This window comes from Mirounga leonina, unplaced genomic scaffold (assembly GCF_011800145.1).
Source record: "Mirounga leonina isolate KUSES-001 unplaced genomic scaffold, KU_Mleo_1.0 Mir_154, whole genome shotgun sequence".
Lineage (NCBI taxonomy): Eukaryota > Metazoa > Chordata > Mammalia > Carnivora > Phocidae > Mirounga > Mirounga leonina.
In genome coordinates this window covers 32,602,116-32,612,878 of record NW_023270389.1, presented here as the reverse complement: position 1 = coordinate 32,612,878, position 10,763 = coordinate 32,602,116, and the positions used below count along the sequence as shown (strand labels likewise).

General features: G+C 50.4%; 2 protein-coding genes across 3 annotated transcripts in view; one reads left to right on the top strand and one right to left on the bottom strand.

The window, feature by feature from the left end:
• Nucleotides 1-5,135, top strand: part of FCMR (Fc fragment of IgM receptor) — a 17,553-nt gene extending 12,418 nt beyond the window's left edge. The window contains exons 7-9 of one of the 2 annotated variants that reach the window (XR_004680231.1): nucleotides 216-274; nucleotides 2,549-3,178; nucleotides 4,357-5,135. Coding sequence is in view for 1 of the 2 variants with exons in the window: in XM_035010408.1 (XP_034866299.1) it covers nucleotides 216-274; nucleotides 2,549-2,725 (236 nt within the window). In the remaining variant the exon portion in view is untranslated. Of the gene's footprint in view, nucleotides 1-215; nucleotides 275-2,548; nucleotides 3,275-4,356 lie in introns of those variants that run through there. The other variant, XM_035010408.1, reaches the window with a different exon arrangement.
• IL24 (interleukin 24) lies at nucleotides 4,489-8,852 on the bottom strand. Its single transcript, XM_035010112.1, has 6 exons — nucleotides 8,844-8,852; nucleotides 8,352-8,522; nucleotides 7,096-7,158; nucleotides 6,052-6,210; nucleotides 5,521-5,595; nucleotides 4,489-4,634 (listed from the first exon to the last, which is right to left on the bottom strand). The coding sequence occupies exons 1-6, from the start codon at nucleotides 8,850-8,852 to the stop codon at nucleotides 4,551-4,553; spliced, it is 561 nt and encodes a 186-aa protein (XP_034866003.1). The 3' UTR covers nucleotides 4,489-4,550.
• Nucleotides 8,853-10,763: the final 1,911 nt, after the last annotated feature.

Below are 10,763 nucleotides of genomic sequence, written 5' to 3'. Positions count from 1 at the left end.
GGGGGCAGGGCCGAGAGGGACTGTGGGCGCGCTGCAGCCGCAGAAACTGCGCGGACGCCGAGGCAGCGCCCGAGCCCGGCGCCTCCAGGAATGCCCCGCGCCTCGGCGCCCGCTCCGCCTCCTTAGGGCTTCCGGCGTGTCGGGGTGGGCCGGGGGCGGGTCGGGGGCGGACCGGACCGCGGCCACGCCCTCACCTCCTCTCCACGTCTCCTTAGGTGACGGGGAGGTCCCTCTCCCAGGCCCGCGAGCGTCGGCGCCCCCTGTCGCTCCGCAGGTAGGCTCCGCCCCGCCCCTTATTGGCAGCCGCGGCCGGAAGGGCGGCCCTTCCCCATGGGCTTGGCCGGGGGGTGGGGCAGTTCCTGGAGCTGCCCGTTAGCCGGAGGGCACGGCTTTCCCAGCAGCTCCTGGGCCCCGAGTCTGGGAAGACGTTGTGTCAGTTTCCTCCCCTGAGGGTGTCGGTGGACTGAGTTGCCCAACAGTTGCGGTAGACCTCGTTACCTGGCTTCTAGCCAAGCATTACCGTGGGATAAATGCGCACTCAGTAGGGGCGATGGACGGCAACTCTACCGCACGGAAGGACTTTCATGTGAAAGAGCTGCGATTTCCAGGAGGTCTTAAGGGATTGGAATCTACCCAGTTTTACCGTAATATGAGGGAGAACTTTCTAGTAAACTCTGTAGGATGAGAGGAGGTACTTTGCCCAACGCTGGAGGTAGTAAGCCTGGCCTAGAGGATGACTTGGCAGACCGATGTGAAGATATAGATAGGATTCAACCCTTGGGTGAGGAGGATTCCTCTGGAAATCTGTGAATGGACATAGGGAGCTCCTGTGTCTGTGGATGGCCATTGGCAGATGGGTAAAAAGTATTTAAACTGTCCATTCATTTTTGTTTATCCACATTAAGAAGAGAAACTATTTTATTCTCTAAAGTAACTCACAGTAGTTAAAAACTACTACTACTATTGCCTCAGAAACCAGGAAAAAACTAAGGTTGGTGAATGTTCTTGTTTTAATTAGGGTGTAGATGAAGCTAATGCAACAGACCCTAAACCACAGGGCTCACAAGGTGGAAGCCTGTTTTCCTCCCAAGTTAAAGCAGGGGGCCAGGAAGAGGTGGCCAGAGCCACCAGGTCATCCAGGGACTCAAACACCTTCTGTCTTGTTGCTCCACTATCCTCTGGAGTCTCGCCTGGTCCACCGTCAATGCTCAGTCACCAGCACTAGGTCTCCATTCCAGCCCCTGAGAGAAAGTGAAAGGTGCTTCTTTAAGACCATGACCCTGAGGTTTCACACATCCCTTCCAGTCACATCCCACTGGCCATAACTTAGTCGTGTAACCACACCTATCTTCAAGGGAGACTGAGAAATGGAGTTCCTAACTGGGCAATTGTGTGCCTTGCTAAAAAGGGACAGTGATACCCAGTAACAACAGCTCTGCCACGGTCGCCTCCAGCTTCCTGACCTTGCCCTCACACACCCCTGCTAGAGAAGGTTCACAGTGGCTTAGGTATGGTCCGGCAGCACCATCTACCTTTCCACCAGCCCTTTCCTCTTGAACTTCCCTGCTACCACACACACCTGAGCCTGTACCTTGCTCAAATCTTACTCTTCCTCCCTGCTTGAAACTCTCGTTCGCACTCTTAGGGACAAAAATCTTGACTGAACCAGTCCACCACAAGGTGTGTATGGTTAATAGCTCAATATTTTGGCTTTCATAGGGAGCATCTTGATTTTTCAAGCAGAATAAATTACTCTTAGCTGATGAACTGTAACAAGCAGTAGGAGACATATTTTTGAAACAAATTGCAGCTCATTCCCTCTCTGGTAAAGTTCACGAAGTAATAGTTCCTTTCCATGAGTGAGCCTTCCTGAGTGCCTACTATGTTCATGGGGTTGGACTTGTAGTTCTTGGCACTTGTCTTTCAATAGGTGACTCTCCCTACTGAAGCCATCTTGGGTGGATGTTATACTAATTGTGCAGTGTTGGAATCATGGCATAGGCCTGTCTTCCCAAGAACTGACCCATCCTGAAGGCACTTGATCCTGAAGTTTCTTTCCAGGGAAGAGGAGCACCACTGTGCCCAAGTGGCCTCCTGCCTTCCTCCTCTTCCCTACCCCTTCCTGGAATGTACTGTTATGCCACATCATAGCCTCTCTGAGTCCTTACAGAGGTGCAGGGGATGACTCACCCTGCTTCTGAATAACTCCCTAAAAAGATGCATATTTATTCCACAAGTCATACCATCTAATCCCAGAGGGGAAACTCCTCTGGCAGCTGAGTCCCCTTCAGACCCATGCTTAGCCACGTAACTTTAGCCTGAGCCCCATTTAAGGCATTTCCTGCCCACGTTAGATCGAAGTGGTTTCCAGTTATCTGCGGTGAGACGCCACCCTGAAACTGCCCAAGGCTGAGCCACTTATGTGTCTTTGCCTTCTAGAAATTGGCAACCTTGCACATACCCCCTATTGCCCACTGTGGAAATCTATTTGGAGAGATACTAAAATCACCCTCCCCAGATCCAGTGATGCTTCTTTGGTTGTTCCCAGGTGTCTGAAGCTCTCTGGCTCCATGCCCCATCTCTGAAGACCAGCTGTGAATATGTGAGTCTCTACCACAAGCCTGCTGCCAAAGTGGAGGACACTGATTCAGATGACTATGTCAATATTCCCTGCCTGACTCACCTATCCAGCTGTCCCCCGGGACCCAGACCTTGGTGCCAATGAGTCCTGTCTAGCTGCTGGTTTCCGATACTTGCTCTGTTTTCAGAGTCCTCCTTACCTCTCACACCAACCTCAAGTCTCATTCCTGTCTCTCCTGAGAATAGCTCAGTAACCCCTTGCAGCTCTTCTTGCACACCTCTACAGCCCCCTGTGGTTTTCAAGTGGGCTCTGGGCATACAGAGCATTTGTCCCAGCGCCACCTGCTTCTTCTCCAAGCCATGGAATTTGCAGAGTGTCTGATTACAGGGTCCTCACTGCCCTGGCTCTAGACTCATGACATCAGGCTGGAGCATAGACATAGGTGTTGCTTCAGGAGACTTTCTCAGGCATGGGCGTCACACCAATAGAAGGCCCCTGGACCTTCTAACGAAGATATGAAATGCCCCTGGCAACATCTTTGCCCTGATCTTGAGGCTGGCTCTCACTAGTGCGCTTCTATTCATCTTGAGTCCTATGGTAAGGACATTTTTTTTATATGATGAAAGGTTGTAAATTTTCAGACCCATGCTTGTTAGTGTTAGTGATTATATGTATATATTCCTAAATCCTCTATACAGTCTCCCTCGCTTGATGTGCATAAGTACATTGACCCCAGTGTCTCCCCTCTTTTAAAAATAGGATAGCTTGTATCATCTCCTTATCTTCCTTCCATGGCTTAGCACTGATATTTGTGCACTTAATGTTGGTCTGTTTTGACCATCCCAAACCGTTACATCTGTCTGCGTTCAGAAATGCCCCCTCATCTCTGCCAGGTAACTTCTGGCAATGTAGGGGAGGAAAGTGGCTTCTTGGAGGGCCAGGTGTTCTGCAATAGCACTTATGTCATGAAAGGAGAGATATCCCCCCTCCTACATACACCTTCTCTTAAATTTTCTGGGCAAGGGCATAGGCAGATGTTACATCTTGGGACTGAAGTCAACTACAAAGTTCAGCCGTAGCTTGAGACTAAAGAACACCCAGTCTTGCTATTCAGAAGAAGACCTTTCCTGGATGCATAACTCAGCCTTACTGGGCACTTTCCCACACTTAGGAAGAAGAGGCTGCCAGAATTGATTTCCCTGCTTCTTATTAGCAGGGAGTGTCTTTGAAGATTGGACAGTAGTATGATGACACCGTTAGCAGTGTCAGCTTGACAATGGCACCCTCTCCAGCGGCAGATAAGAATGAGTAGTATAAGAAAGGAGGGCCCCCAAGGAGAAGGGATGGTAAGAATAGGATGGGGAGAAATGAAATGTGTAGTGAGCCTGCTTTGTGCTGGGCACTTAACCTTCATCGTATCTTCTATCATTTACATTCCAAACTGATGCCGTCGCCTCCACCCCAATGCTGTGCTCCTGCAGATCTCGTGGCAATATGGTTTCTATGCCCTGAAGTGCAACTTCATATCCCAACACCCTTCATTGTTCCTCAGTCATTCAAAGACAGACAAAAAATCCAGTTTATTAAGCATTTACTGAGCACTCATCCACTGCCCCACACCAGATGTCAAGCATTGTGGAGGATAAAAAAGAAGCATGGGGCACTGTCCCTGCTGCCTACACAGAACTTACAGTCTGACAAATAAGTATGGCATCAGTTAAAACACTGACAGGAATTAAATAGAGTTGTAATAAATACAGAAATCTACTTTGTAGATTATTCACAGCATCCAAGAGAACATTCCATGACTGTCTTTGGGGCCACTTAAAGAATGAAGTCTTTGAGGATAAGCCTGGCCAAGAATGAAATCCATCGTCAAGGGTGTGAAGTGCCCAGAGAACATCACAGGAAGGGATACGGCACATTTGAAATGACATGGAGAACAAGAAGTGTATCCTGGTCTCTGCATTCAGAACTGGTAGAATTTCTCCATCCAGGTCAAGAGAATGTCCACTTCTCCAAAGGCTTTGGTTTGGGCTGCTTGTATGTCCAACTAAAGAGAGAGTAGAGTTGAAGATCTACCATATTAGCCACAAAAATAGGTTTCCTTCCCACCCATGGCTCCTGGAGCTGGCTGTCCCTGCTCTGGGATGGCCTCTGATGAGCGCACCCACCCATCACTTGTTCCTTCGCAGGGTTGGGGGAGGCAGTGAGGACCGATGGACCAGTGAGTAGCAGTGGGTAAGGAGGAAGGGAAAAGCATCTGGAGTTCCTGATAACAAGAACTATAGAGCCCCAGTGCAGGGTGGATTTTGCCACCTCCTGAGTCTACTATGCAGATGAAGAATCCAAGATCCAGTTGGCCCCCTTCCTCTGTATATGATTACTCTTCACCATTTATTTTTAGGATGATATATCTGTTCCTTAAAAAAATGATCAAAATCATATATTTTTTGTAGGGGGTCTGCGGATTAAATTTGGATTTTCTTTGCTGTCTTTATTTGGGGGACGGTAATATATTTTCCCATACTTTTTTCCTCACAAACTAGACCATTTGAGCATTATGGAAAATACTGCGGATAGGTAGCTTGTGTTTGGGGTAGGGGGCGTACCTCAGACTCCAATTGCTCAGCTCAAATATTCATAAAACTTTCACAGGGTAAGTCCTTAATAATGAAATCATCTTGTAGGGAAATAGAAAAGCGTTTTAATATGAAAATTGGCACAAGGATGGACCACGTAGTTTGTGGAGCTCGTGCAAAGTGGATGATAATTGATGCAAATATCCCTGTGCTTGTGCAAAGTTAGGTGGCTTTGGGGCACGCCTGGTGGGGTCACCTGCAGTGCGTTCTGCATGAGGTCTCCGAGGCACCCTCGTGTGATGGTTCAGGCTAGTCTAATGGTGGGTAGGCGAGCTCTCGAATCCTGGCCTTGATTACCTGCTGAAATGCTCTCTGGAACAGCAGAAACCGCCGGCGCGCACTCTCACTGATGGAAAACATCTCCTTTTCCTGCTGGATAATAGAAAAAAAAATGTGCCAAGTGTGTGTAGCAGCAGAGGCAAGCCCCCTCCACTCCCTCCTAGTGATGCCAGAGGGGTTCCCCCAGGCCAGCTCTGAATCCCACATTCTCAAGGTAGCCACTGCTGAACTCCCACTGGCTGTGGGGGCTGACTCCTTTCATGTTCACAGCAATCTGGCCACGTAGGGGTGATTATCTACATTTTATAGGTAAGAAAAATGAAGCTCAGAGAGGTTGACTGCTTTGCAGAGGGTTATCCAGCTGGTTAGAAGCAGACCTGAACTTGAATCCAGAACTACAAGGTCCAGATTCCAGAGCCTGTGCTCTTTCCCATGACAGCATCGAATCCCTGTCATGAATAAAAGCCAGGACTGGAGAAGGAGAGGGAAGATGTCTTCTCAAAACATATCATTTCCCGTGGGCCCCGGTCACAGCGTTGTTCGACTCACACTGGGTTGTAGTTTTGACGCGATGACAAAAAAGTTGTTGGCCAGAGTAGAGAATGACTTCCGGATCCTGGAGTCAGCTGCCTTATCCAGAGAGTTTTTGAAAACAGTATTCAGGTAGAACTTCAGCAGGGCACGGATGAGGTAACAGCTCTCGGTGTCCTGGGGAGGATCTGGGTTACCGCAGAGCTGAGCCCTCTGCCCACCTTGACCTGGCATGAACAACCCACATGCCACACAAGGCGAGATAAGCACATAGAGAAAGAGATCTAGGAGATGCTGATAAACATTAGATCTGAAGGAGCTTCAGGGGCACGCAGAGCGGCACCTTTGGTTGACTGGAGGAACCGCAGACCCAGAGAGGATAGACACAGAGCCAGTCAGTGGCAGACACAGACTTAGGTCCCAGGAGTCCTGGTTCCCCATCTGTTTAATGTTCTTTCCTCTACACCACATGGCCTCTCTAATAGCTCTGTGTGTGTGTGTGTGTGTGTGTGTGTGTGTGTGTGTGTGTGGCGGGGGTAGGTGATGGACCCTGGAAAGCACCCGACACTTGGTGGTCCAGAGTTGAGAGTCCAGGGAAAGAACTGGAAAGAGAAATGAGAAAAGGAAACTACACTCTGGAACACAGGGATTGCACTCGAGCTCCCTTGAGCACCAGAGTGAAGTTCAGTGCCTTGCAGGGATCAGGGCTCAGTACATGTGCTGTCTGACTGCCTAGCTGGGTGAGGGGACGACAGTAATGGGTGAGAAAGAGGGATGCGAACCAATGAGACCTAAGCAGATGTGGAATCCTGGCAACTCTGGCTAAATGGAGAAAGATGCTTGTGAGCCTCAATCCGCACCACCCTCCATGCCACCACACACACATACCCACGTAACCTGGACACCAGGGTGATGACCCAGACGTTGACTTCTCTGGCTCACTGCCCAGCCCTGTCCTGCGTAGGCTCAGTCTGTGCAGAAGTGGTCTCTATCAGCCTCCCCTAGACCACCCATAGAAGGCAAGCCACCAGAGAGGCATAGTCCTTCCCAATGTCTGATTACCGAGACGTTCTGCAGAACCTCCTTCCGTAGCAGCCGGACACTGGTGATGTTATCCTTAGCTTGCTTTGGGAATAGAAAGAAAAGATGTGTCCAGCTTGATGGGCAGCACAGAAGTCAACCTTACAAATACATGCTGGCCCCCAAATCTATCCAGTGTGAGATCTCAGAGGCCAAAGGAACCAAGGGAGGACCCAGAAAGGTCTGAGCTGAGGTGGCCCCTCGAGTGAGGGTACAAGTTTCCAGCCACAGAAATCACTCAGCTTAACCCCCAGGGGCAGATGGAATTCCAGGAGCTCTCCAAGCCTTGATGGGGGACCCGTTTGATTCCTTTGGTCAGGAGGAAATAAGCCTATTTGGTTTAAGAACGACTAGGGGCAGGCTTTTGCCTCCATATTCTGTGGGGGTTGGTGTGGGGTGGGGGTTGCACCTCTGAGTTGCCTCTTGCCCTTGGAGCTTCCCCTGCAACCAGCCATATCCTCCAATTCTCAGATTGTATTCAAAGCATCTTTGTGAGAAAAGAGCTTTAGAGCTCATTTTCCCACCTCCTCAATGTGCAAACAAGGAAACTGATGGGGGAGGGGTTTTGTGCCTGGTTGCAAGGTCAAGATCACACCTAGATGTCCTGTCCCCAGTGCCTGGTTTCAAGGTCAAGATCACACCTAGATGTCCTGTCCCCAGTCCAGCACTCTCCCCTCCCCCAGGCCACCTCACTAAGCTCCCTCTTTCTGCCCCAAATCTGAATCATTGTTTAAGGAGTGCATTTGCCAGTGTGAGTACTGGACCTGGAGTACATTCAGACCCCAGAGAAATTCTCGGTCACATTTCACCAGCTGCCCCCTCCCACCTTGGCATTAGCATTCTGTTTACCCTTAGCTAAAGCCTTGGCAAGTGGGAACAGACTAGCAGGAGCCTGGCAAAGCAGTTGGTGAAAACTCCAGTGGGTCTCAAAGCAGTTCCCATGACTTCTTGGTGGAGTCCCATGTCCCCACCCTTTGCACGTAGTTGAAACCCAGATGAATCAGGCCCCCTTCTTTATTCCCGTTAGGCTAATTTATTTTCCTAGAGATTGACCACATCTTTCTGAGCCTCTGTTTCCTCATGTGCAAGAGGGAATGTGCACTTGTGATGCCTCTGATTTCATAAAGTTATCATATAGGAAAATAATTAGCGAGTTGCAAAGGGCTTCATAATCATAAAATAGTCTCCTGCACTCACAGGAAGCCCTGCAGCTGGGTCCAGAACACCACTTCACTCACCACAATGTCCTTCATGGCCCGGAAGGCCTCCCACAGTTCCTGGAGAACTACTCCCTCCACTCGGCAGGGTCCGAACTGGAACTCTTGGCCCTGGACCCCTGGCACCTGGCTCCAGAGAAGCAGCACCAGACTCAGGCAGAGGAGGGTAGTTGTCTGCCCTGGAAAGCCCATCTGCAGCAAAGGAAAGACCAAGAGGATCCTGCTGGAAGAAAGGGAGGCATCCCACTGAGGTAGGTCTTCTGCCCCGCCAGTAGCATACCCAGAATAATGCTCCTTGACTCTCCCTCAGCCACCTTCAGGGACACACAGATGTGAAGTCAGAGACCAGGGTAAGTTCTCAGTTTAGAATATTGCAAACATGTGGCCTTGCTGGGGTGTGCTGGGGTGGGGCTCAGGTCTTTCTGCCCCTCCATCTCATACCCGCTGGTCTCGTGTCTCTCTGAGCTTCCCCACCTTGCCTACCCACGTCCCCCACACCCAAAACCTCCATACTTGCTCCATGACAATTCTCTCCAGCCAACAACTGGCCAGTCAGAATTTAACCAAGAAGGGTGAAGAAATGGGGGGGGGGGGGCGGTTAAAGTGCCAAAGAACATGTGTAGAACATCCTCCAAACTTGGGAGTATAGGGACCTTAACTAGGCATTTGCTTGTCTGAGCTCCACCCTTGGGCAGGTCTTTTCTCCTCCCCCGGGAGAAGACCATCTTGACTCCTTATCACAAGGGAGCCCAGGGATTAGTCCTGACCCATTGGGAGGGGCCCAGACAGTACTCTGCCACCTCAACTGACCAACTCACCCTGACTCGAAGAATTAACTTTTCAGGTAACTGAACAAGAGGGAAGAATCAGATTTCCAGGTGAATCACCTTTAAAACCTCCCACTAAAGCACCAGTGGATGACTGTCTGAAGGGGCCCCAAGCTAGAGGATGGTAACCCATTATCTGTTTGTCACACCCATGTGCAGAGAGTTCCTTCTCCCTGCTTTCTTTGCCCTTTGCTTTCCTTCCTTCCTTCCTTCCTTCCTCCCTCCCTCCCTCCCTCCCTCCCTCCCTCCCTCCCTCCCTCCCTTCCACAAACATTTAAGAACCTGTCTCACTCTGGGCACTGGTCTCACACCCGAAACCACTCAGTTCCAGCCCTAGCCTGTGCAGGAAGGTGGGAGAAGACCTGTCCCTGGAATGACTGCCAACACACGGGCCAGAGGGGGCAGGATAAGTGCCCAATAGCCTCTGTCACGTAGCTCGGTGCCTCACTGTCTCCCTCAGAGCCTTTTCATTCTGTTCCTTCAAATGCCACAGCCTTTACAGCCTCTCTTGAAAATGCATCTCTGGGCCTCATAATCCTTCCAGCCTTCCTTCTGTCCAGCCCAGATCCTTCTTGGTGTTAAAGTGGGGAACGCAGCTCCTCATCCATCTGGAGCCCTCTGGCTCCAGTTCCCGATGAGGAAGCGGGCCAGTGCTTCGAAGCAAAGTACTCCTGCATCTCCCATCACTCACCTCAGGTCCTGCAAGGGATGCTTGAGGGCTTGGTGTTCAGGGGTGGCTGGCTCCTGTTTATGGAGGGGCAAGTTGGACAGGCACCTTCACCATTCACTGATCAGGGGTGTAACCGTGGGTGCAAGGTTCTTCTCCCAGCAATGAAAGCTGTTTCAAAAGTAAAGATGTACAGGCTAGCAAGGCTTTGTGGAGATCATATATATATATATATAGGGGGCTGGGGGGAGGGGCAAGGAAGGGGGGAGGTGGAGAAAGGGAAATTGGTCATGCTTTCCTAGAGAATTACTTCACTGCCTACTCACCCTTCACTTGAAGACAATGGGGCATTGGTGAGCTGAGGTGAGCTGAGGCCTTGAGCTGAGTTCTGGTTATGCCACCAGCTCTGTGAACAGAGGCAAGTCTCCCAGCTACCCTGAGGCTCAGTTTCTGCATCTATAAAATGAAAACAAACAGAAAACCGCCCCACCTCCCCCAAAAGGCAGGTGCAAGGAGCAAATGGGAAAATGACACAGTGCTTTGTAAACTCTATACACATGTGAATACATTATTGCTGTACAGAGTACCCCAGTCTCCTTACTCCAAAATCATTCAATAATTATGCCCTATTAATGAGGGGACAGTGACCTGGAGACTCAGGATAGCTCACCTGTACTTCTGTGATAGCTCAGGGCCCAGGATTTTAGAGTATTTCCTCACATGCAGCCACCAAAGGCCCCATCTCAGGTTCAGGAAGAATAAGGCAGTGTGTGCATGACCAGGCCTGGAAAGCTAAGGGGCCCTGGTGTCCTGGCAGGCAGGCTAGCCTCAGCCTGTGCTGCTTGGCCCGGGATCACCCAGGGGAAGCAGTATGTCATGAGCCAAGGTGAAGACACACACCCATATGTCCAGCTAGCAAGGCGCTCAGGCTTGGGTTGC

What these genes read in the sequence shown, in the direction of transcription:
- IL24 (XM_035010112.1), bottom strand. An exon ending in CGTCAAAACTACAACCCAGT is followed by an intron (nt 5,596 to 6,051) that starts GTGAGTCGAACA and finishes TCTATTATCCAG; the next exon opens with CAGGAAAAGGAGATGTTTTC. An exon ending in TCCAGAGAGCATTTCAGCAG is followed by an intron (nt 4,635 to 5,520) that starts GTAATCAAGGCC and finishes CTCTCTCTTTAG; the next exon opens with TTGGACATACAAGCAGCCCA.